This window comes from Peromyscus leucopus, chromosome 7 (genome assembly GCF_004664715.2).
Source record: "Peromyscus leucopus breed LL Stock chromosome 7, UCI_PerLeu_2.1, whole genome shotgun sequence".
Classification (NCBI taxonomy): Eukaryota; Metazoa; Chordata; class Mammalia; order Rodentia; family Cricetidae; genus Peromyscus; species Peromyscus leucopus.
In genome coordinates, this window is record NC_051069.1 from 96,116,804 (window position 1) to 96,141,627 (window position 24,824).

The 24,824-nt window shown below is 51.9% G+C and overlaps 2 protein-coding genes across 2 annotated transcripts; one reads left to right on the plus strand and one right to left on the minus strand.

Moving 5' to 3' along the window:
• Positions 1 to 1,897: 1,897 nt before the first annotated feature.
• Positions 1,898 to 12,469, minus strand: Hemk1 (HemK methyltransferase family member 1). The gene is given in 12 exon segments (XM_028895326.2): positions 1,898 to 2,279; positions 2,391 to 2,504; positions 2,650 to 2,734; positions 2,737 to 2,744; positions 3,581 to 3,689; positions 4,861 to 4,910; positions 5,192 to 5,256; positions 5,556 to 5,690; positions 10,315 to 10,408; positions 10,720 to 10,811; positions 11,142 to 11,525; positions 12,187 to 12,469. Coding segments are annotated over 11 exon segments (1,020 nt in total). The 5' UTR covers positions 11,373 to 11,525; positions 12,187 to 12,469; the 3' UTR covers positions 1,898 to 2,242.
• Positions 12,470 to 15,350: 2,881 nt separating this feature from the next.
• C7H3orf18 (chromosome 7 C3orf18 homolog) lies at positions 15,351 to 24,125 on the plus strand. Its single transcript, XM_028895346.2, has 5 exons — positions 15,351 to 15,610; positions 17,097 to 17,470; positions 20,657 to 20,682; positions 21,277 to 21,424; positions 22,356 to 24,125. The coding sequence occupies exons 2-5, from the start codon at positions 17,237 to 17,239 to the stop codon at positions 22,434 to 22,436; spliced, it is 489 nt and encodes a 162-aa protein (XP_028751179.1). The 5' UTR covers positions 15,351 to 15,610; positions 17,097 to 17,236; the 3' UTR covers positions 22,437 to 24,125.
• Positions 24,126 to 24,824: the final 699 nt, after the last annotated feature.

Consider the following 24,824-nt stretch of genomic DNA (forward strand, 5'->3'; position numbering starts at 1 on the left):
GAAACACCCGCAATGTACCAAGAAAATCTCACAGCCATCCTGGCAGTAAGGCACTTTGGCCCTGTTTCTCAAGGTTTGGAGGCCAAAGCTGAAGAAGGCCAAGTCATCTGCCCAAGGTCACATCCTCGTAAGGGGCAGCCTCTAGAATCTAAACCTGGGTTGATATGGCTCCAGTGTGGCAACTCACGTCTAGCCCAGTTAAGCTAGTAGCCACAGTCTGGAGCCTTGCCGCTCTACTTGGCCTGGACTTAAATCCCAGTGGAAGCAGGCCCTACATTTTTCTGGGAAGGAAGCTGTCCCAAGGGTGGCTCTTGCTCCGGTGACCCCAGCTGCCCCTCCACTCTCTTGGGTGCCATACCCACAGGCTCTCCAAGGCCTTACCTCAGAAACAGGCCTGAGGCCAGGAGGGAAAACTGTCAGAGAACTCGGCAGTGGCTGAGTATAACCCAAGCTGTGAGACAAGAGGGTCACAGACTGCTGTGAGGTCAGGGCGGCCTGATGTCTGAAGACAGCCAGAGCCAAAGGGCAAAGGCGAGAGAGAAGGCAATCTTCACACAGGCTTTGCCAGCAAAGGCCAAATGGTAGAGGAGGCTCAGGAGTGAGGAGCCTTGCTCTGGCTGTTCCCTGTCACCTTCCCAGGTTTTTTCCGGAATAGCCATGAGGGAAAGCCCAGGCTCCCGCCTTCAAAGGAAGCAAGACAGCTTGCAGGCCACATATCTAGGGCTGGCAATAGGGTAGGTCACCAGGGCCAGATGCTGGGGCTCTGACACATGCTGTATGGCCTCTGCCAACACAAATATACCCTCTAAGCACGGCAGCAGACATCACTCACACAGGATCTAAGTCCAGAAATACAGACTCCCAACGGTGAGGACCTGACCTCCTTCCTCATCCTAGCCTCCCTGTATCATGGGACTTCAGGCAGGTCTTCTCTTAGCGCCTTGACCCGCCTGCCTCAACTGGGTATTTAGATGCCAGCATGCATGTTCTACTTTGCTGATGTAGAATAGAATAACATGAAGCTATTTCCTGCACTGCCCTGAACTCAGAAGAGTCCATGCCTCATAGAGAAAGGAGATGACTGGGGACCAACTCCAAGCCGGGACCTGGAACTCAGTTGTCGTGGCTCTGGCGAAGCTGCTGCCTATCAGAGCACACTCCCTCTGGCTGTGGCACCTTAGGTCAGGCAGCGCCTTGCACATGCCGGGGGCAGAGAAGAGTCGGTAGAATGAACGTCTTAGTCTTCGACACGCTCGATGAACTAACTACCCAGATGCGGCCTTGCAGCAACACTCACCACCAAGAAGTTTCCTGTTGCTGTTGACAGTAGGCTGGTCTTTGGGCCTCCTGGTAGCCATGTATCGGCCCAAAGATGGGGTGAAGGTCACAATTCAGTGCCCAGACTTGGTTGGGTGCACCAACCAGGGAAACATACATGGTTATTTGAACTCCAAATTTGAATGTCTATATTTGGAATGGATTGTCAATAAAAACAAACAAAAATCCTGTGGTGGTGTTGTTATTGTTTTTTTTTTTCCACCCTATTGTCTCAAACATTCACTTACATGAATGTGGGCATGCAACCCCAGGATCACATGTCAAAGACCCTGAACCCCAGCATCACCCTCATATATGGCCCCCATGCTCAGCCTAGGCCCAGTCAAGGAAGGGTATGCAGGCTGGAGGTAGATGATGTTAACCCAAACAATGAGCTATTTGGTGTAGTCCCTACAGTGTTCAAGGCCATGATTAAGCCTCCACACCCCTACCCCCATCATCTGCTATCCTTACACTGGGCCCCACCCCCACCACACAGTCTACCTGACTTGCTAAGTAGGAGGAGGCTCTCAGGCCTAACCCTACATGGGGGACAAGGGCCCACAAACATGGATAACAAAACACTGGTTTACTGTTTATTGCTCTCTCAATACTTTACTGGCCACATTTCCCAACCTCTTCACAGCAATTCCAGCGACAGGAACACCAAGTAGCCTGCTACACTGAGGGGAAAGAGCTAGGCTGGAAACCCAGCTCTTGAGTCTGTTCTCTGCTCCCCCAGGAAGAACACTCCATCCTTGTTTCTAAGTCTCCTAGAAGCATCCATCATGGGGAATCAGAGAACCATGGGCCCTGCCCGGGGTTCTGGAAAGCATTAACGCCTCCCTCTGAGCAGTATTCCATCAGGATCAGCCAGGCACCCAGCAGGCTAGAATCCTGGCCAGCTGTTCACAGAGTAGCCACACTATGGTGCAGACTTCTGGACATGCAGGAAACGGAGCCTGGAGAGACAGGATGAGTATCTGGGTACCATCTAAGCTCTCAGGAACGTACGAGTGGTGGGGGCTGCTGGAGAGCACGGAAGAGGTATGGCGAGGGAACTGTTGTCTTACCTCCCACAGAAGTCTTCACGTACGGCCACAAGACTAAGGTGCAGGTCCGGCCGGCTCTGAAGCCAGCGCCTGACAAGCTCTGGGTGCCTTGGGTCCACTTCTAAGAAGATGCTTCTACACGGAGGAGAAAGGGGTCAGCTCAAGAAGGTAGGACCACGACCTGTGCTTCTACATTGTCTGGCCTGCAAGAGGCAGGGGCACAATGATGGCTAAGGCATGCCAATTGCACAGTGGAAGAGGAGAAGGCTGCTGTCCATACCCAGAGGCACTCAAGAGCCGGGGTGCCAAGGTCAAGATGTGGGTAATGATGTCCATGCCTTCCTCACCACCATCCAGGGCCACGGGTCTTCATAACTGAAGAAGAAAACAGTGGCAGGTAAGAGCCTGGGAGACGGGTATGTGAAAGGGTTGACAAGGCAGGCAGGCCTTCACAAAGGGCCCCTGGGACAGACTCTGGGTTGAGAGGGAAGCGGAGGATCCATTAGCAAGTGGTTCCTAAATGGATTAGCAGGTTTTACCTTCCTCCTGTCTCTTGCTGACAGCACCTCCATAGAGCAAGGCTGGATAGATTTGCTGAGTCCCACTGACAGACAGCCCTCAGGGCATGAGGCTCCCTCAGAACCCAGCTGCTCCTGCTCTTGATCTGAGGACATTTAAGACTGATCCTGCCTATTTCTGTGAGCCAAGAAAAGAGGAGCCAAAGAGGAGCCAGCACCCACCCCTTATCACCAGTGCTTAAGTAGGGACATGGGGTGACACTGCCTTCTCCGTCCTTGTAAATGCAGCATGGCTTTTCCAGAGCCAGAGGGTTCAGTGCTGGCTTTCCCACAAGTCCTCATGGGACCTTAAACAGGGCGCCCTCCCTCTCTAGGTCCTGGTCTTGTGTGAAATGACACATCCCTCTGGGAGTGCCTTTTATTAGGTCTCACTATGCCGATGCTAAGTCCTCCCATGGTCCTGCAAACACCACCGCTTCTCTTTCAAAGAGGAGATGGAGGCTCGGGGACCTAGGGGCCGCCAGGAGTCAGAAGTGCAAAGGCAAACACGCCCAGTCAGGCTGCGGGCTCTAATCTAACGTGTACCTCTCAACACTGCTGTCCCGTCCGGGCCCCACCTATTTTCTCCAGATGGAAGTCCTCCAGCCCAGAGCACCCTACTAGAGCTCCCCTGCTGTTCCACCCACCCTGTACCTGCAGATCTCTGGGGCCAGCTCTTCCATGTCCTTGTGGAAGATGTAGGGAGGGTTACTGACCACCAAGTCCACAGGGCCCCAGGGCAAAAGGTGTGTCCAGCACTCTTCTGTGAGCAAAGCAGATACACAGAACGAATTGGTCCACTGCAAAGAAAAAGTTGGTAGCTCCACAAGCTGACTTGCCCCTGAGGCAGCTCCTCCCCCCATGTTATACTGTATGTCTGTCTCTAGACCTGGCTAGACTTGAAGATCAGTAGCCAGAGTCCCTACTTAGCAGGCTGGCCAGGGGTGGACATGCTGACATGCAGCCCTTCACCTGGAATGCCTGTGTTCTCTCTGCTCCCTGTCAAGGTCTCCTCATTAAGCAATATTCAATGCCACCTCCCAAAAGTCTGATTACAAGGGCGGAGGAATGGTTTTTCTGCTCTGCACCCCGGGCCTCGTCACTTTATGCTTTATAACCAACAGCGTCTGAAAGCATAGGGAGGGCAGGCCTGCCCTCAGTCAGTCCCTTATGGCTGTTTTTGGGTCCCACTCGTACCAGATGCTAAACCAGGTGTATCACACTCACACAAAGTTCGGGGGCTCCATGGGTAACAAAAGAATCAGAGCAGGAGCTGGAAACCTAAGGATTTTGCAAAACCTGCCACGAGCCAGGCACGGCCTGACCACCTCTTCCAGGCCGGGTGGAGACAGAGGCACATGTGTATTTTGGTCCTAAAGTTTTCTTTCTTTGTTGTTGTTTTTGTTTGATTTTTGTTTTTTTGAGGTGTTTCACTTTGTATCCCATGCTGGCCTAGAACTCACTATGTTCCTCAGACAGGCCTTGAATTCATAGGAGTCTCCCTGTCTCCCCACTGCTAAGATAACAGGTAGAGGCCACCATACCTGGCTCAGAACTGCTCTCCTTTGAACATCTGTTTATCTCTCACCAATAAACAAACCCTAGTTAAACTTATCAGTTATAGGGGATCCAGAAGATAAGAAAGACTTTGTAGCTGGGCCGTGGAGGCGCACACCTTTATTCACACCGCTCGGCAGGCAGAGGCAGACACACAGGCAGGGCTACAAGACCTTGTGGCTAGTTCCTTGTCCCTTCGTGGGGCAGGACAGCCAAGCAGACAACAACAGCCCCTTGTCTGTCCACAGCAAGGGCTGGTCTGAGGTGGTCCACTGGTCCACGGTTACTGGGAAACTCTTACCCTATTCCTGCAGTCCTCACCTACCCGTATCCTCTATCCAGGACCCCCACCCCAAGAAGATGGGGAGGGCGTGTACCTGAGGTCACATCAAGGGGAATGATCCGAATCCTGTCCTGCAGCTGAAGCCTAGAGAGATGGGGAATTGTGGTGAGCATAGGATGCAAGCCTTTACCCTTGGTTACAAGGACCAGGAGGGAAAGTGAGGCCTTCTTGGATCAGCAATATAGCCACTGCTCATAGTCCATCCATTCATAGACCGGTGGGACCAATGCCAGGCTACCCTCACTGTACCTCTCCCTCAAGAATGGAAGTCAGACTAGTAGGTTGGATACTAGAATAAAGGTCAAGTTCAGGTCCCGAAGTCCAACTCCCCAGTGCTGGCCCTCTGGACCTCCCAGCCCATATACCTCTGCGCATTCTCACGGGTCAGACTAACAGCAGCTTCTTCCTTATCCACAGCAATGACTCGACTCTGCCCAAGAACAAAGGAAGAGAGGTAGAGTTCTGGGAGATGCCTGTCTGGGAACCCTCCCCTAAGTACCCATAAGAAAGAAATATGTAACAAGATTTTCCTGTAGTTGGGCTCTAGCCGGACAGATAGGGATGGAAGTCAGAGGCTATCGCCACGCTGGGCTGGGCATACCTTCCTTTTTGGCCACTTTCCTTCAATGCTTCTAGCAGAGAGATGTGGGGGAAGGGCCAATGGAAGAGCCAGTGAGGGACTGTCTCGATGCCAGGGAAAGGCAGGGCAGAGGGGTGCAGAGGGCTTACCTCAGGGAGCTGACTCAGCAGGCTGAGGGCAATGGCTCCTGATCCACAGCCCACCTCCAGAATGAGGGGACCACCTTGGGCTCCCACTGCAGGGGGTCGCTGGGCCACTTCCCCTAAAACCCATTCAACAAGTTCCTGGAAGGCAGAGGGTCTGGATCAGACTGGGTGCCGTTCTTGCTCTTCGGGAGCCTTAACAAAGAGGTCCAAGCAGTTGGCTCCTAGTGAAGGCAGGTGAGGGACAGCCAAGGCCAAACTGATCTTCACATCAGCAAAGACCCTGGGTGGGTCATTCTGTCCCTGCATGCCTTATTTTACTCATCGGCGAAACAGAGCGCTCCCCTCAGGAACATAGAATTCTAGACCTGGTCCCTCATCTGCTGCACATGTGCACAATAAACCTCGGCTCTGCCCTTCCAGACATCTTCCCACATCTTCCCGTTTTTATACTCACAGCAATGCTGAGAACCATATTTGACTGCCAATCCCTCTGTGCCTGGTCCTGCTTCTAGCGCCTGTACTAATAGGTTGGATCATGAAGAAACACCCAAGGGTCAAGACCCTACCTGGAGCCTGAACTGTGGCTCGTAGTGGTCAAGAATCAAAGGCTTGGAGTTGAGGATACAGCTCAAAGGAAGAGCACTTGCCCAGCACATGTAAGGTCCTAGGTCCACCCCCTAGTACCACAGGGGAAAAAGAAATAAATCAGGGGTGGCTGATGCGTCCTCAGCTTTCTCACAGAGCTGGGTTTGGGAATTTCCCAGAAGACTCCTAGGCCAAAGGGACAGGCAACTACCTTAATGGGGCGGGGACACAGCTCTACCCAGTCTCACCCTTGCAGGTGGCTGTGGCACACACAGAACATGGTAAAGGGGCACAGGTGTGGTAAGAGCCTGTCTGGATGGTACCCACTACTGCAGCAAAAGTATACTTGCAGACATCATCAGCACAAATCCAAGAGGGTTTGGGATATGGGCAGAGGCCCCTTTAAAGCTCTGGGACCTCGGAGGGAAGCAGCAAGTGAGAGCTCTCTGAAGGAAGCCTTCCTTAGCCCCGGTGAAGTGTCTCTGGTAGCAGACTTGGGAGGTCACAAACTGTGCCCCAAATCAGACCTGGCCACCCATCCTCAATACGCCAATAAAAAGAGCCAAATTAAAAGTAGAAAGCAGAAAGAAAACAAAGGGAGGGAGGGAGGGAGGGAGGGAGGGAGGGAAGAAAGAAAGATTTGTCCAATGTGGCCACACTGGGAGGAGGGACAAGGAGATGCAGCAAACCCCCAAGTCCACCTCAGATTCCTGAAGTGAAATCACAATTTAAATAGCGGGCCAAGGATACACAGGTCTAAGCAGTGCAGATCAAGGTGTGCTGCTGCCCACCACAGACACATCATTGTCTGGGTTTCAGTCTCATTTATAAGATGGTCTGACAAGTTGTTAGGACTATGAGATCCCTTTGTGGGAGACAAGCTCATCTTCTGACCAGTGCATGAGATTTCGCAGGAAATCCCTACTTCTTTGGGGTCCATTGTTTCCAACAGTCTGATAGGCTGAGGGACACAGTCTTTAGAACATCTTCATTCTGCAGACCAGCTGCACCTCTACAACCCAAAGATCTTCAACCTGACTTGAAGATCTAGGACAGGGCTTGCCTCTGTTAAGTTATGAGAAGACCTGGGGTCTGGCCCATCAGCCAGGCCCAGTGTGGCAAACAGCCCCGATCATCCAACGCCCCTTTCAAGTTTGTCTGCTGAGTCCCAAAAAGCATTTCATCCTTCCTAGGGCCCCAACCTCAGGGGCAATGCTCCCTCACACCAAAGGTAACAAGTCCAAAGCAGACAGATGCTGGAAAGCTAGACCAGCTTCCTTGCTCCAAACCCCTTCTGCACTAAAAAAGCTGCTGTCTATAGGTGAGGGAGCTCGGTTCGGGGCTGTGCCAGGCGTGAGTGGAGGGCACTGGGGTGTGTGCAGCAGACTGGGCTGATGACCAGGGAGCAGCTTGCAATCTAAGGCTGTGACTGAGAGGTTGTGGTAGAGGCAACAGACTGAACGGCCAGCAAAATAACAGCCTGTGTCAGGGGTGTGAGTTTCTCTGGGTTTCCTGGCCACAAACAGCCCGCTCTGGCTGGAGGATGACCCCTCAGCCAGCCCACACTGGCTAGCCACCTCAGAGGCATCCCTGACCTCAGACACACATACCATCCATGCAAATGGCCACCTGGGGCAGGCTGAGAGACTGGGCCCCCACGGCCACCAGCAGCCTCTTACCTCCCCATCCACCACAGACCATGGAAAGCTCATCTTGATCGTAGGGCCATCTGGGGACTATGTGGGAACTATCTATGTCGAGACTACATTCAGGAAGTCTAGAAAATTCTTCCCTATGCAGTAAAGACCTTCCCTCTACCTAAAGCTGTCGGCTTGCCAGGAAGGACCTATCTAGTCAAGCTGGTCACAGACCCAATCAACAATCAAACTGAATCCAGGAAGAATTTAAAACATGGAGTGGCAGAAGGAGAGACATATGAGACAGAGGCAGGGAAGGGGCGTGGGCAGTTTTGCCTAGAGCCACTGCTCCAGATGGGACTGCATAACCCCTGTACAGCAGCCCTGAGGTCTCAGAGGATGTCCCTTACACATCCTCTATTGGTAGCACACCCTGGGGGGCTGACCCTAGTCTGTGTACTGCCTCCCTAAGACAGTGACAGCACTGAGCCTCTCACAGCGACGCCACACCGGGTGGGGATGGGGTGGCTCGCACCCCAGCCTTCAAGTTTCCCACTGTACACAGTGCCGCCCTCTCTCTGGCCCCCAGGGAAAACCGAGCTCATCAGGCCACAAGCCGCTTGCAACTTTGCATTTCAGACTTTCACACCCACCATCAAAAACCGCCCTTTGATGGATAGAAAATACAGACTCTGTGACCCCTCCCCTGCACCCCATCTCTCCACTCTCTGCCACAGGCCACGTCCTCTTCACTTCTTAGTAAAGCGCCCCTGCCTGATGCGGCTTCACATTGGGGCAAACCTGGCGAGTTCTCAGAAATGTCTGTACAGTGAGGCAGACCCGGCCTCCCAACCACAGCATCCTCACTCTTCCCCTCAAGCAGCAAAGCTGCCTTCCTGGCCCAGACGCACCGAGAGTGGGTGGGGCACGTGGGAGCTGAAAGCTCACACCCCGCACCCAGAATCCAAAAACGCATGGCTGATCCCACCACGATAGCTGCCCTTCCATGTTCTGAGCCTTGACATTCTCCAAGGATGGCCAGTAATTCTCCAGTGATGGCCAGAAGCCACGTATTTGGTGGAAGCTACAGGGTAATCCCCCAAAAGCCTGAAGATGGCAGGCCACATCCTGCTTTTGAATGTTCGGACCAATCCAGGTTATGTCAGCACTAAACAAGACAGAGTCAGAACGTTCAGGTGCAGCCCATGGGTCCCTTCCTTGACAGCTCATTGACTTCTCAAGGCCTCAGACTTCCTGCAGTTCTGCCCCAACTTTGGAGGATGAAGTGAAATTCAGTCTCTCAGCCACATGATAAGGGGGTACACTAGGTGATCAGTCACATGATAAGGGGGTACACTAGGTGATCAGCCACATGATAAGGGGTACACTAGGTGATCAGCCACATGATAAGGGGGTACACGAGGTGACCAGCGGGTTCTTTTTTTTTTTATGTGTATAGTATTTTGCCAGTATGTATGCCTATGTAGTGTGCATATAGTGCCCACAGAGGCCAGAAGAGGAGGTCAGATTCCCTGGGACTACAGTTACAGATGGTTGTAAACCACTGTGTGGGCTCTGGGAATTGAACCCGGGTCATCTGGAAGAGCAGCTGTTGCTCTTAACCACTGAGCCATCTCTCCAGAGAGATCAGAGGATTCTTGACCAAGGGACAGAGATTGAAAGTGTGAAGGACAGATAGCCATAGGCCCTGCCAGGAAAGGTGGAAGGGGATGGACTTTTCCCGAGAATGTTTATATGCCAGGGTATCTTCCCAGAAGCCATCCTTTCCAGAGTCGAGCACCCCCTGGTTTTGCTCACCACCCTGTAGGTAGCTCCACTTCACACCAGAGTCCGTTCTCTATCTCCCAGCTCTGCCATCAAATAAGGGGGCTGTGCAAGAAGGACAGAGACACATCATCCCAGATCAGGGTGTGTCCCCAAGGGACAGCATGCCTGGGCCACACAATCCCCAGTTCTGGGAATCTGAGGGGCTGACACACCAATCACCTGACCAGACGACAGATCTAAGCCAACCACTGAGTCACAGACACCCTGGCCTGACAGGCCAACACTCATCGTCTGAGCCCAGAGCAGGTAGCAACCACCTATAAAATCACACTGCTCATACCAGGCCTCCAGCTGTCCAGATGGAGCCCTATCTACTTCTCCCCTGCTCTCTAAGTTGCTGGGGGTCATTTATTTCCCATGGGTTGAGTCTGCCATGGGCCTACAGGGCAGCTCCTAAGCTACGGCCACAATGAGCTGAGCGCTGGGACAACACAACTTGGAGCATTTTATGTCACTTCCTGTCCTTGGAGCTGGGGCAGAGGCTTGGAATGTGAAGGAAGTCGAAGGGACAGGGCAAGAGGTGTCCTCTATCGTGGCTCAACCACCCTAGCCAGCAAGACACGTGTGGAAGTCACTGCCCCTGTGAATGGCAGTCATGTGGCCCCAGCACCCCCTGGAGGAAGTCTGGGGCAAGACAAGTACCTTGAACCTTTTCTCAGCCCCACCCTGACCCGTCTCAGTTACATACTCACTTCCGTCTCTGGCCGTGGAATAAACACTGGGGGTACCATCTTCAGACTGAGCCCCTGAAAGTCCCACTCCCCAAGGATATACTGCACCGGCATCCTGCAAGAGGAGCATCCAGGGGGTCATCAGTACCAGAACCAGGATTAATAAGGCCAGAGCTGAGGTGAGAACTACTGTAGGCAAGGCTATCAGGCAGGGTCCTGTCTGCAATGCCCTAGGATACGCAGTCTAGGCCTACCCTCTTTCCCTTCTGTAAACTGACTACACTAGTCCCTCTTGCCATTTCCTCACCCCAACAGCTCCCTCGTCCTCAGACACTGTACTCCTCCACGATCATAATTTGGTGGGAGTAGGGAAGGATGAGTCTCTGTTCCTGACTCGGGTCCTCAGATCTGTCCATAGCTGCTTACCTCTGTAATCGATGGCTACACAGTTCCTGGATGCACTGCAGTTGTTTAGGGGTCAGTGGCTTGGTCCAAAGTTCTGGTTTCAGGCTCTGAAACTGTCCCCAAGGAGAATGTGAGTGGCTGGTTCCCTTGGTCTAGAGACATACACCCAGGTCTCTTGTGTGGACAACAGACTCAACACTTTGTAGACTCAACACTAGCCACTTAATCATCCCGGAACCTGTAGTGCCTGGAACACACTGTAATAGTTTGTTGGATGAATGAATAAGTATCTACCTGAAATATTTGTTCAGCAAAATTCCACCAGTTTTATCTAAGTACACCGATTGAGCCAAAATAAGTAAAACAAAACAAAAATCCTCAATATCTGTTCCCTGGAGTTCTCCCTCCTCCCTCTTCCTATCCTCCTTAACATGGCACTTAACTGTTTTGGCTCCAAGGACATGAGCCACGATGTACTCACTGGATTCCCGGGCCTCTGGGATACCTCTTTCCTCAAAGACCTGTGTCCACTGGCTGACCACCCCTGTGGCACTCAACAGTCCAGTCAGAGATGAATGAAGCTTCCATGAGTTGAAGGACCAACCCTGGGAGGCTCCCGTCCTTCCCCTGGGACCAGATAGAAGGGTCCAAAGTATTCGCCCCCAAAGCTTCATGTCTTAGAGAAATGTTTGCAGTTCCTAAGTCTCCCTTGTGATACCAGTCACAGGGAGAGGTGCTGGGAGTGATCCCTAGGCTGGGCCAGTGCGGAAGGATCAGCCATGGGCTCTGGTTCTCCAGTCTTCTGTTTCTCAGATGTTGTTGTCACCCTAAAGGAGAATATGGAAAGACTCAAAAGCTGCCTGAAAAGAATGTGTATTTAGTCTGCCACCTCCTGGACTATATTCACATCCTCAACCACCTATTTGATTTCTTCTTGTCTTGGCCAGTAATTTTTTTTTCCAGCTTAAGTAGGTTGAACTGGTAGAGTTTGGTCCCTGCTAATAGTCAAGGTGTGGGCTTGGGAGTAGGGCATATGTCAGACATGTGTGTGTGTGAGCTCAGTCAAATCATTGTTTCTGACTTCAGTTTGATCATAATGTGGGAAAAATAACACCAGCTCTTTGGTGACTGGTGTCTTGACCAATGGATGTCAAGGGTCTGGAAGACAGTACACCACACACCAATAACTCACTAATGGACGGCTGGAGACTGCCCTGCTTGGGAGCTTTGCTTCTGACATTCTGTATGCACCATCATTGTTTGGAAGCTGAATTTTTCCTTTTTATTTAACCCATAACCCCAGACATCAGCATAAATTGAAGGCTGAAAAATTTAGTGTTACACTTCACGCAAATAAGTTATCTGAAAACTTAAAATCGGTGGTCCCCTCTACTTCCAAGCAAATTAAGTAAGGTCCAAACTAACTGCTGAGCACTTGCTAACTGCCACGGTCCCAAAGACGGGGCTGAAGAAGGAAGCAACTTGTACCCAGTTCCGGAAGGAAGCAAAGCTTGAAGTCTCGACACAACCTCCGTCCCAAATCCTCAAGGACGTTGTCAACGACTCAGGTAAGCACGCCCTCTCTCCAAGCCTGTTTCCCCCGACTGCGAGGGATAGGACTGGCCTGGCCTCAAAAGGCAACGTTGTGGTCACACATTCCCACCCCGGTCTCCTCCTCTGGTGCATACCTGATGGAGGAAATGCACGATTACCCTGCCTACACACCGGCACCGGGAGACAGCCCCAGGGTCGGCCCCCGGATGTGCGTAGTCTGCAGTACACTCCCTTAACGCCTTGTTTCCGTTCCAGTGCAGTTGAGAAAGTGCTCCGGTGCACCACGTCTCCCTGGTCTAGGGTTCCTACAGCCACCGGGTTCCCCCTTTGAAGATGCGGGAGGGCGGGGAGGCTGAACTGACCCGCCACCACCCGCAGCCCCACTAGTGGGAAAGTGCGGGGACGTGTGAGGTGCTCTGTAGGGTCCCAGACCCATTAGTCTTCCTTAAGGTTGCAGCAGAGATGTGGCTCCAGCCTGCAGTGATTGCTTGAAGCACACGTTTACATATCCAGTTGGGGCGGTGTATGGGCTGAAACAAACCGGGCGGGTGTCAGTCTGTGCTGGGTTTGAGAGCCAGGCTAGAGAGGGGAGGAAGGGTGCTGTTCTAACAACTTGCAAACTGGGTCTAGCAGCGTGTGGTTGGGTTCCAGTGTTTGGGGGCAGTCTCTGTTTTCGGGAAGGGACTAGGTATCTAAAGACCCTCTCGACCTCACATGCACATAAAATTTGGACCAGATAGAAAAGCAAATGCTGGAAAACTAGATTCGAATCCTAATTTTGTTGGCAATTCGTTGCTTAACTTTGTTTAAGTGCTCAGACCTTTCTAGGCTTTAGTTGCGCCTTTTATAAAATTCATAGCAGTTGCAGGACCTGGTTATACAGGCATGTAATCACAGCTACTAGAGAAGCTGAAGCAGGAGGATCCTAAGTTCAAGGCCAGCCTGGGTCGTTTAGTAAAAACCTGCCTCAAAATTAAAAAGGTGGGAAGGGACCTTGAAGAGATGGATCAGCGGTTAGGAGCACATATTGCTCTTGCAGAGGAATGGACTTCAGTTCCAAGCACCTCGGTGGACACCTACATTCACATGCACATACCTACCCAAACACCCATACACATAATTTTAATAAAATAAAATAAAAATAAAAAATAGTTCATTCAGGTAGCTCAGTTGTTGATATGCTCACCTACCTAACATGCACAATACTCAGTTTGATAAATTGGATATGGTGATAAACACTTATAAATCTCAGCTCCCAGGAGGTGGAGACACAGAGAGCAGAAACTCATTTTTCAAGGTCAGCCTGGGCTACATGAAACTATGTTTCAAAAAGTAAAAAATAAAAAAATTGGAATGAAAGGGCGGGAGTTGTGTTGTGGAATAGAATAATTATTTAACTAAGATGTGTTACATTTGTTTGTGCTACAAAATAATTAACTATGTAAAAATGTGTTGCATTTGTTTAACTATGTAAAGGTGTGTTGCTGTTTCACCTTGCCTGCCTAAGGCACAGGATTGGTCCAATAAAAAGCTGAGCTGGGTGGCAGTGGCATCTGCCTTTAATCCCAGCACTCGAGAGGCAGAGCCAGGCAGATCTCTGTGAGTTTGAGGCCAGCCTGGTCTACAGAGCGAGCTCCAGGACAGGCACCAAAACTACACAGAGAAACCCTGTCTCGAAGAAAAAAAAAAGCTGAATGGCCAATAGCTAGGCAGTAGAGGGATAGGCAGGGCTGGCAGGCAGAGAGAATAAGTAGAAGAAGGAATCTAGGTTCAAGAGAGAATAAGGGAGAAAGAGAGGGAGGCGCTGGGGTCAGCCAGGCAGGCAGCTGCCAGGCAGACAGACACAGAGTAGGACATACAGAAGGAAAGAAAGGTAAAAGTCCCAGGCAAAACGTAGATGAAGAGAAACAGGTTAATATTAAGTTATAAGAACAATTGGGACAAGCCTAAACTAAGGCCAAGCATTCATAACTAATAATAAGTCATGATTTGGGGGCTGGACCGGGTGTCCTGGTGCAAACCTATAAATCCCAGTACTTGGGAGTCTGGGGAAATGGCTCAGTGGTTAAGAGCACTGGCTGCTTTTCCAGAGGACCTAGGCTCAATTCTCAGCACCCACACAGAGGCTAACAGCAGTCTGCAACTCCAGTACCAGAGGATTCAATGCCCTCTTATAGCTTCCTCAGGCACCAGGAACACACATGATGCATAGATATACATGCAGACAAAACATCCTTACACATAAAAATCCATTAAAATTCAAAATCCCAGCACCCAAGAAGTGGAGGATTGCCGTGGTTTCAAGGGCAGCTTGGGCTACATAGTATCAGGCCATCCTGGACATAGTGTGATACTTTGTCTATGGGACGGGATGGGATGCGGGTGGGGTAGTTTTAAAGGGCTGGGGATATAAGTCTGGAGTAGAGGGAATTAGTGCCTCTGTCCTGACATGAATCTTGCTGTGGATGGAAGCTATTATGAGGGGTATAGGTAGGCTTGCTTAGGTCAGGGCACATCATTATAATGTCACTCAGATAATTCCATTCTGCTGTCAATATCTCTGGACGGAAGATTCTTCATTTGTAGCCCCATAGTTGGAATCATTTACCAAAAATTTAGCAAAATAAATAAATAAATTAAAAAAAAAAAGCCCTTTCATCAGGGTTCCTATCTAAGCGAGAAGCAGAGACAAAGGAAGAGAAGCAGTTTGCTGTTCAAGGACATAAACTCAGTAGAAGACTGAGCCAGCGTTCAATTGGGCTTCAAAGACTCCCCTGGAGCTCTCGCCAAACCTCTGCACCTATGCATTTTCGGCTTACAAGTCTGTCCCAGTGCGGTCGGAGCTGGCCAGGACCCGAATTCTGGCCCAGAAAGGATCTGGCCACCTACGGTCTGCTGCCCAACTTCCGGCAGGCCACCAGGGTCAGAGGTAGTCTCTGAGAATCTCTTCTGGCAGTTCAAAAGGGTTTCAGCTCCCAGTTCTCGTTGGGGGCGGAGCTGTATCCGAGCGACAGGCGAGTAGACCAATGCTGGTCGAATTTTCTGCCTGGCATCCAATCAGGGCTCGTAGGCACGAGGGGGCCGGGAGGCAAGGCACTCCGGCTCCTGGGGATCCCCCGAGGCTGCTCATCCCAGCCCCACCCCCTCCATGGTCCCGGCCCAGCCCACCCCAGCTCAGGCTGTCAGCCGGTGCAGGCTAATACTAGCTGATCCCTGCGTTCAGGGAAGGCGGACCTTGGGTCGGACCTGTCGCCCCCAACGCCCGGGCCTGAGTGTTCCCCCCGCCCACGCCTCCCGCCCGCCCGTCGCTACCACCCTTAGCTTCTCAGACTGAGCTCCGCGCTCCGGAGAGGATTAAGTAAGTGCCTGAGATCGGCTGCTTCTGAGCAAGAATGGAAGAATAACAGGGTCGTGGAGGCGGGCGTGGGGACTGAGGCAGGGAGGACTGAGAGACCTGATGGAGAATGGCATGCAGCTTCTAGGAGGTCGCGGTGCCCACCACTTTCACCCCGGTGTCTTCCCTTCCCCTTTGGACCCCGAGGCAGGCCAAGAAAATAGTCAGCAGGATGCCTTCTCTCCCTTTGGCTCATAATAAACAGAGACTCGGAGCTAAGTTAAGGGTCTGGTCCAAGGTCATGGCTGGGATCAGTGGCAGAGCCCAGAAGTGAACCTGAGACTTCGTGCTGAGCTAAGCTGGAGAGGACAGAAAGAAATAAGTCTACTCCATGCATGACCCTTTGCCAGTTTTGCTCCTTCCTAAGGGACCATGATGTGCACACCTCTCACGCATAATCTTGCACCTGCAAGATCCTATGCACACCTATGAGCCACACAGAGAAACATGTATGTAGCCATAAGCTAAGGATCCTTTTTTCTAGGTCCGCCTCTCTGCACCACTGCTAGGACTCCTTCCCACTCTGCTTTACCTAAGACCCACGGGGCTGAGTGCTCTCCACCCTCTGCTTCCAAAATAGGAGGGAAACAGGAGAAGGCGTTTCAAAGTGGGCATTTCCTTGCTGCCTTTGCAGATGTAACTCCTTGGCTTACTTCTAGGAGTGAAAAGAGGTGGTATGTGACCACCCCTGCCGACTACCCTGTCAGAGGACCTAGCTCATTCCATCCTTCCTGCCTCTCAGTATCTCCACACCAGCCCTACCCTAGCCCCAACCACAGCCTGGGACACACAGGTCCAGTGACTCCTGTGCCGCCCTCCTCCTGACTTGGTGGTGTAGTAATGGGGATTTGGAACATTGACTCGGTGCCTCCTGGGGACAGGCCCTGTGCTCAGCTAAATTCCCCCCAACCCTGAGGGACTTGTTCATTCTAATGTGCCGCTAACCCTACACCACCATGGGGTTGCTCTTACCATTTTCCACTTTGGAAAAAAACTAGTGGAGAAAAGTGGTGACTTGCGGGAGGTTATCCAGCATGTTCAGGATTCAAAAATCAGATCTGTCTGAATCTTAGGCAGGCGTTTCCCATCAAGGAGGGAAAAGGCTGCAGGGTTTTGTTTTCCCACGCAGGATGAGAGACGTGTGGGGTGTAAGAAATGAGGAGGTAGGAATGGGAGAAATCGAGAATGCAGAGATATGTATGCAAGGGTAGACTTTTCCCTTCAGGCCTCTGCATCTTCTCCCATCTTCCACGTATGATCGATATAACCATGTTTTCACGCCTCTGTATCCATATGGGAAGCATAGGCAAAGCCTGTGTCCTAATACTTCCTGAACTTGACTTAGCTCCATCTTGAAATCTTTCCTTCCTCAGTGCCTTCAGATTCTAGAGGGATTTATCCCTGGCTATGCCCCTAGCTGTAACTCTTGCTTTTATTCTTGCCTTTCTAGAACCCAGGGAGACAGGGGTCTCCTGTTAAGGATTTGGCTGTGCCAGTGGTCATCACGGTGGTGGCTACAGCCTTGGACACTCCTCACGTCAGAAGTCAGTGGGCAGGTTGACTGAGCGCTGGCAGTTTCCTAGCATCAACATGAATCCCAGGGTCCCAGCTACTCAGAGCTGGTTCAGCAGCCACCCACCCACCACTGAGCCTGACTTGGAACCTGCCACTGAAGGGTCTACCACGGAGACCACCACCCTCAGCCCAGAAACCACAAGCTTCAATGGCACCAGAATCCCTGATATGGCAGGTGGTGCAGCTGGTGTGGGTACCATGCTTCTGTCTTTTGGGATCATCACAGTGATTGGCCTGGCTGTGGCCATGGTGAGAGCCGGGGCAAGCTGGAGAAGGCCCAGAACACTGTCCTTTGGGGGGAGGGTGATTAGTATTTAGACTTATAGACAACCTAATTAGAAGACAATTGTCTGTTAATGAGAATGCAATTCCCTCCCACCTACCCCCAAGATTTATTTACTGGGGCCCAGATAAGCAATTCTAATTGGAGGAGCCAGTAATGCGTCTGAATAATACATGGTGTTTTGAGCTGGGGCATATAAGATTGAGATTGGGGAGGGGTCAAGACACAGGGTCTTGACAGGCAGAGTTTTGAGGCAGATAGGAGGTTCTGTGAGCCCCATGCAGGGCAGTGAAGCAAACGAGTGTGGGAGTTCCAATAGCAGTAGAGGCCAGAAGGTGGTTGGGCTACTTTATGGGCTACAGAGTCTGGTGGGATGCTTTAGCCATGGCAGGCTGCTAGCAGTTCATTTATGTATTTTTTTTTTTTTTGGTAATTATTTACTAAGTATTCTCCTTTACCCTTGGGACACAACAGCGCCAGAAGAGACAAGGTCCTGACTGTGTTTCTTATGACGAATAGGTTAATAGGCAGAGGGTTTTATGTGGGCTGTGTGGTCAGAGACAGCTGGGAAGAAACATCAGAGCTCTGACTCTAGATAGGAGCCTGACCTCATTGTCACAAGAAGGGGCAGGCAGCCATCAGAACAGAGGTGATGTAGAAGAACACTGTGAGTATCCTTCTACAGTGACAGACACAAAGAATGTCACTAAAGAGCCACTAGGGATTGTGCAACCTAAGACTAAGTAAAGTGGGATGCACCTGGAGTCCCCTAGAAGGCCTAGTAATGATGGCATTGTGCCCATTGCTCTTTACAATCAGTGGGTGGCCAGCCTTAAGCTCAGGAGCATGTGGATCTGACAAAAAGCTGGACAGGGCCACCAGGGATGTAGATCAGTAGTCAAGGGCATGAACAGCAGGTGCAAAGTCCTAGCTTCAGTCGTCAGCACTGGGCTAAAACCAAACAAAACACACACACACACACACACACACACACACACAACATGCTCACACGCTCACACACACAAAAGGCAGGGATAGTCATCCAAGGCCTGGCTAGAGCTAGTGTTAAACTAGGGCTGCCATATGGGCCCTGCAGGCTCCGGATGGATGCCAGGGAACAACTGCTGGTTGGCCGGTAGGGCCAGGATGCATCACACACAGAGGGAGGCCAGGAAGGAGAGCTCTCCTGGGACAGGAATGAGGGAGAATGGTGGTGCTTCCCCTCAGCACCTGTGTGATGGCTAAAACAGCCGGAGACACCTTAGCCTCAGGGACCAACGGCTTAGAGTCTGTCTCAATTCTAAGCAAAAGATTTTGACAAGGAATTTGATAAGGCTGCCTTGCTCTTTGTCCCTAAGGGACATTCGGCCAGAGTGGACGTCCTTCCCCCCCCGGAAGTAGAGGGGCAAAAGGTGGTAGGGCAAAGCTAGGGGAGGGCAGGAAGGAGCTCCAAGGCACATAGGGGAAGACTTCTAGAAATGTCCCAAATGCCTCTTCCGTCCCCTTTGTGCCAGCCTTGAGCCATGCCATGGGCACATGGAGGAGTTGATGCCAGCCTCATGCCTCACACAGGAGTGTGAAAAGAGCTTGGTACAGGTAGGAGCGGAGCAGGAAGGCTCCCTGGGAGACGTGAGGCTGGACAGTGAAAGGCAGGGAGACTTGGAAAGGAAGTGGAAGTGTGTCCTGAGCTGGGGTGGAGGGGCCGCAGGGCAAAGACGTGCAAGCTGGATGGAGTCTCTGTCAGGCTTTTCCTGAGATTATCCTGAGTCACAGACCACAGGGGAGGGGAGAGATTTGGAGCAAGAGCCGCGAGGCCAAGGAGCAAGAGCAGAGGTACTGTGGCTGGTGCTCAGGGTGGAAGGGGGCTGGGGATGACTCAGAGACCTGAGTGTCTCTTCCATCTACCCCTAGGACAGCAAGGAGTCACTCCCTGGAGCAGGTGGGTGAGCTAGGGACATTGTAGCTTTTTTTTTTCCACTTGAAATCATATGGGAAAAGCTCTTGGCCAGATTGGGAATTAAACAGATTCAAGCTATGAGTTGGCTACAAAAATTGCGGGAGCCACAGGGGCTCAGAACAAACTCGAGGATGTGGTTTTCCCCAAGCAGAAGCTGTCATACTCTTTTTGTTGTTTTGTTTGTTTGTTTGTTTTTATTTTTAGAGACAAGGTCTCACTATGTAGCACTAGCTGTCCTGGAACACACTCTGTAGACCAGGCTGGCCTCGAACTCACAGAGATCTGCCTGCCTCTGCCTCCCAAGTACTGGGATCACAGTTATTCATGACTCCACCTGGCTGTCATATTCTTGACATTCAAAAACTGTCGGTTTGGGGAAGAGCAGATGGTGGCAGTAGTCCTTGGAGTCCCTGCCTAGACGTGGTCCCCTAAATATCCCCACCTTCTCTCTCTTTGGTGTTTGGTACCAAGGCTTCCCACTCCTACCTGTGAGTTCTAGATCGTGTCTGATTGTCAACCTTTTACTTTTGTGTCTGGACAGGGGAGGGAGGGACCCAGGGACTTTCTTAGGATCCTCTAGCATCAGAGTTCTAAGGGATAAGCCTGGGGCTCAGATATGCAGAGCCTTGCCTAGAGTCACTGTTCCGCAGCCTGGCTGTTGTTGACCTACTGTTGACTTTGCCTGGAAGGGCTTCAGTGAGAATTGAGGGGAAGGGACATGCGGAAGTCTTCCCTTTCCCCTTCAGCACTGAGGAGTCCCAGGCAGATGCTGAGTGGGAGGTTAGTCAGGATTTGGAGAGCTGGGAACAGTCAATTCCAGACAGCCTTAACTAGTTTTCCTGTGCCCGGCCCCCATCTCCAAGTCTCCAGTCCGTTGGCATCTGAAGATATCAAAGGACCCAGGTGTGGTTGTGTAGGCCTGTAATTCTAGCGCTCGGAGACTGAAATAGAAAGGTGGAGAGTTCAAGACTGGCCTGGGTTACATAGGGAATTCCAGGCAAGACTAAGGTACTAGCAAGACCTTATTGAGGCAAGGGCTGGGGTGAATGGTAAGCATCATTGTAAGATATCTGTATGGGATGGGGACCCACAAGTGTTCCACTCTTCATCCTCTACAGTTCCCCCACCATGAGGGCATGCTGGGTTGGTGGGGATCTCTGTTTCTCAGCATCTGATGCTGTTCCTTCTCTTGCAGGTTTTATATATCAGGAAGAAGAAGAGGTAATTCCCAGATGGTTCCTGAAGCTTTAGCCCATAGGAAGGGCTGGGCTGGGATCCAGGGAATATGAGTGGGAAAGGAGAAAGAGGCCCAGCACTAAGGCTCCTCTTACTGGGTGTTGGGGGGGGTGGAGATCAAGGCCTCTTCCGCCCACTCGTGACCGGGGATGGCCACTTTCACACACAGGCAGGCAGGTATGAAGATTCTGAGAAAACAGATGTAACCCTGACATTGGGGTGTGGGAAAAGAAAAGAAGGGTAGGAATCATCACCAGCCAGCCACCCTTGCCCGATGTCTTAACTTGGCTGCCACTGGCTCACTTCCTCTGCCTCAGTCCATAGAGGCTGGGATTGCAGGAGAATCTTGGCCCAGGCAGCCCCTGTGGCTCCTATAGCCAGAGCCTGGAATGGCTAGTTGATCGTTCTAAGGCTACCCATCTAAGAGTCAGATTGGTACTGTAGGTCCAAAGATGCCTATCAGTGAATCCTGAGGGAAGACTTGAGGTACCTTAAACTTGGTGTGTGGCTCTCTTGGTCACCAAGACTGAAGGAGGAAGGTTCTGTCCTACCTCTAAACAGCCTCTGTCCTCCCCCCAGGCTGGAGAAGCTACGCCACCAGCTCATGCCTATGTACAACTTTGACCCCACGGAGGAGCAAGATGAATTGGAGCAGGAACTCCTGGAACATGGGCGAGATGCAGCCTCCATGCAAGCTGCTGCCTCCCTGCAGGCCACACAGGGCAAGGTGGGCACTGGCCAGTTTTCCCACCCAGCCTGGATCTGTCCTGTCTCCTACAACCCACCCTCCATCCTTTCCATGCATTTTGCCAGCCCTTGCCAGGTGATGAGATGGCAGCTTTGAGTTGTTTAGAAAGTGCTGGAATTGATCTGTGGCTCTCACAGACTCACTGTACAAAGCCAGGCTTTGTGGGATCCAGCCTGGCTGGGCTCTGGCAGCCTGTAGATCTGGGAGGCCCAGTTGGAATCTCTAAGCCTGGTTTTCTCGTCTACCTATGGAAATCCCAGTTCTTCCGTTAACCCTCATGTACTAGCTGGGAAAGCAGAAAAACACACAGATGAAAACTAAAAGCAGGATTGACAGGGCCAAGGACCCTTAGGTTTCTCTAGTTCATGAGGATCGATGGACTTGAGCGAGTTGTGAGTGGGATCAGGTTCTTCAGCAGAGGCACCTCTGAGCAGGCTGGTGAATCCTCGGCCCTGACAGTCTGGGGCAGTGAAGACCCAAGCCAAACACTCCTCCTCACCCATTCCCTTATCCAGTCAGAGCCACTGGGCAACCTGAGTGCTGCTACCACTCTCCCAGATCCTCCAAAGCCAGAGAACCATGAAGGGTCCGGGCCTGTCTTTGACCTGTCCTGGGGGCAAGAGGGTCAGAGGTGAGATTCCCTGCTGGCAGAAAGGAGTACAGCCTAATTAACTAAGCCCATAATAAGTGCTGCCGAGGTGACAGGGCAAGCTGGGAATGGCTTGGGAGAGGAGGAGCCATAGGAGCCAGGTCACATTTCTCGGCCGAGCTTGGTGGAAGGGCATTCTAGGCAGAAGGCATGGCTGGTGCCAGGCCAGAGCAGGCACCAGGAGGTGAGGGTGGAAATGACTGGATCAGGGACTGGCTTTGGTCACGGTTCTGATGTGCCCCCTCCCCCGTTTCCCTGCAGAGCACCCTCCCTTCCCAAGGCCCACTGCAGAGGCCTAGCAGGCTGGTGTTTACTGATGTGGCCAATGCCATCCATGCGTGAGTGGCCTGGGCCTCTGACGAAGACACCCGCCACAGTGCCAGCAGCACCCGCTGCCCACTTCCTGACTGTCAAGATCTATCTCAGGACCTGAGCCATCGCCACCACAGGACAGGAAAGGGCTGCAACAGACACCAGCTGTGTGAGGCTCCACCCACTGACTCAAGCTTGAAGAGAGACCTCTGACCAGGCTAGCCATCTGGCCACTGACTTCTCCTGAACCGATGGCCCGGCACGGAAGGCAGCCCTCGAGCAGGAAGGCGAAGAGCTTTCTGGCTTTCTGGTCTCCTGGCCATACCCCTCGCATCAAGGTCTGCTTCTCTGATGGGAAGGAAGGGCACAAGCCTGAAGGGCAAGGGAGAAGAGAGGCAGACTCCCCTCTATCTAGGATTGCATTTTTTTTTTTTTTTTGCCTGGGGCCTCCCCTAAGGTAGAGAGAGGCAAACCCCCAGATGATAAGGACAGGGCAGGGCAACACCTTTTGGAAAGGGTTCTTTGTTTTTTGAGACAGAGTCTTGGCTGGCCTGGAACTTGCGGTGTAGACCAGGCTGGTCTCCAACTCACAGAGATCCACCTGCCTCCGCCTCCTGAGTGCTGGGATGAAAGGCATGCAGCACGACATTCAGCTAGGGCAGCACCCTTTATAAGCCAAGGAGACCCAGGGACAGAGCTAGAAATGCCCAGTAGATGCCAGGAAAAGGGCTACACAAACCCAGGGCTGTGCATAGTTAGGATATTATGGTGAGTGGGGGAGCCCAAAGTCTCCCAGCCACACATCACTGGCAGCCAAGGTAGCTGAGGGAGATGAAAATGGGAGACTGGGTATGGGAAGATGCAATTCCCTCAGGATGTGGAGAAAGGCTTCATGCATGTGCATGAATGGGCTGCACACAGACAGACATGTACCTGTCCCAGCATAAGAGTCAGACAGAGGCTCTCTGCATCGGCTCCACCTCGCAAGCTGACTCCCACCCCGTGGTATGCAGTGGAGTATCACCATAGGCTGCTTCCTCTCCTTCAGTGCTCAGGGCTACACGGAAGAAGGAAGCAAGGCTGGGTTCCTCCAAACGCTGGCCTGACCCGCTTCCGGAAATAGCTCCCTTCCAATACGGGGTTCTGGGAGAGGCCTTTGGTCTACGGGCAGTCTAAGGCCAGAAGCTAGTAGGAAGAGTTATGGTTGCCTGGAACGGATTGTCCTTTGAGGAAAAGACCCAAGAAACCAAGTCTGGTTTTAGTTTTTCCCTTCTGCCCTAAATGCAGGAAGGGGCATTCGGTGTTCATGGAATGTGGAAGAGAGTCTTGGCTTTTGGTCTCCCTCTCCGTCTTGGAGGCGCGAGGCTCCTACCAGGGGCATCTGGGCAGAGTGGATCTCCAAAGACGGGGCAGTTTTCTACCCTGGGACTCCCACATGAGCATGCACAGAGGCGCTTCACCACCATCGCTGTCCTCTGCTGGCTAGAGGGGATGCGGGGGTGGCCCATACGCCATTGGGCAGATACCACACATCAAGAGGTGAGGGGCTAGGAGGATCCCATGGGGACGGCTCTGGTTTTATGTCTGCCTCTAGATGCTATAAATACGTTAGCACTTGAGCAACTGGAGGGCTGTGAGTAATTTAGGATGCACAAAGCTGTAATTTAACTCACAGCATCACCATGTGTGAGAGCATTAAAGATGTAATTAAGATGTTTACACAAAGAGAATCGAGTCTTTGACACTTGGGGTGCAAAACCCCAGGAGGGGACACAATGGGTGAGGTGAGGATCTGTGGGAGGCCTGGGGACAGTCACTTGGATCCCAGCTATGAGATGGCAGGCAGCCCAGCTGTTTTTCTTGATCTATCCATGGAAATGCTTTGGCCTGGAATTCAAGGTTGCTCTGGGGCCTTGTGCTTCAACTCGGAGATGGGGTGACAATGCCTGGAACATCTGGAGGTGGATAGAGGCCAAGAGGACAGAATCTTGTGAGATCAGGTCGGGAAGAGGGCTCGATCCCCAAAGATTGTGGGGTGGCATAGGGTGTCTCAGGATCCACAGGAGCTGTGTCTGAAATACATAAGTAAAATGGTTTCCTAGGGAGCACAAAGTACAAGGTCTATGGCATGGGATGGGGAGTCAATAAGGTTCTATGTAAGGGACCCACCTGCTAGGTTCAGAAAGATTTAGAGAATGACACCGTGACCAGTTTGCCCAGGAATGTCCCAGTGTTAGAGCTGAAGGTTCCATGAGAGAGAGCTAAGGTTCAGACTAGCATGATGGAGACATGGAGCGGGGGGTTACCCTCCAAGTTCCATGATGGAGGGCTGGGGTGAAGGTGGGGGCTGTGGGTTGTGGGATAGGACTTTGGGCAAGGCTGAGAACCATGCACCCCATGGGCCATGCACAGGAGTTG

Coding starts and splice junctions, on each gene's coding strand:
- C7H3orf18 (XM_028895346.2), top strand. CDS start 17,237: ATGAATCCCAGGGTCCCAGCTACTCAGAGCTGGTTCAGCAGCCACCCA. Junction 17,471..20,656: donor TTGGCCTGGCTGTGGCCATG/GTGAGAGCCGGG, acceptor CTTCTCTTGCAG/GTTTTATATATCAGGAAGAA. Junction 20,683..21,276: donor TATATCAGGAAGAAGAAGAG/GTAATTCCCAGA, acceptor TCCTCCCCCCAG/GCTGGAGAAGCTACGCCACC.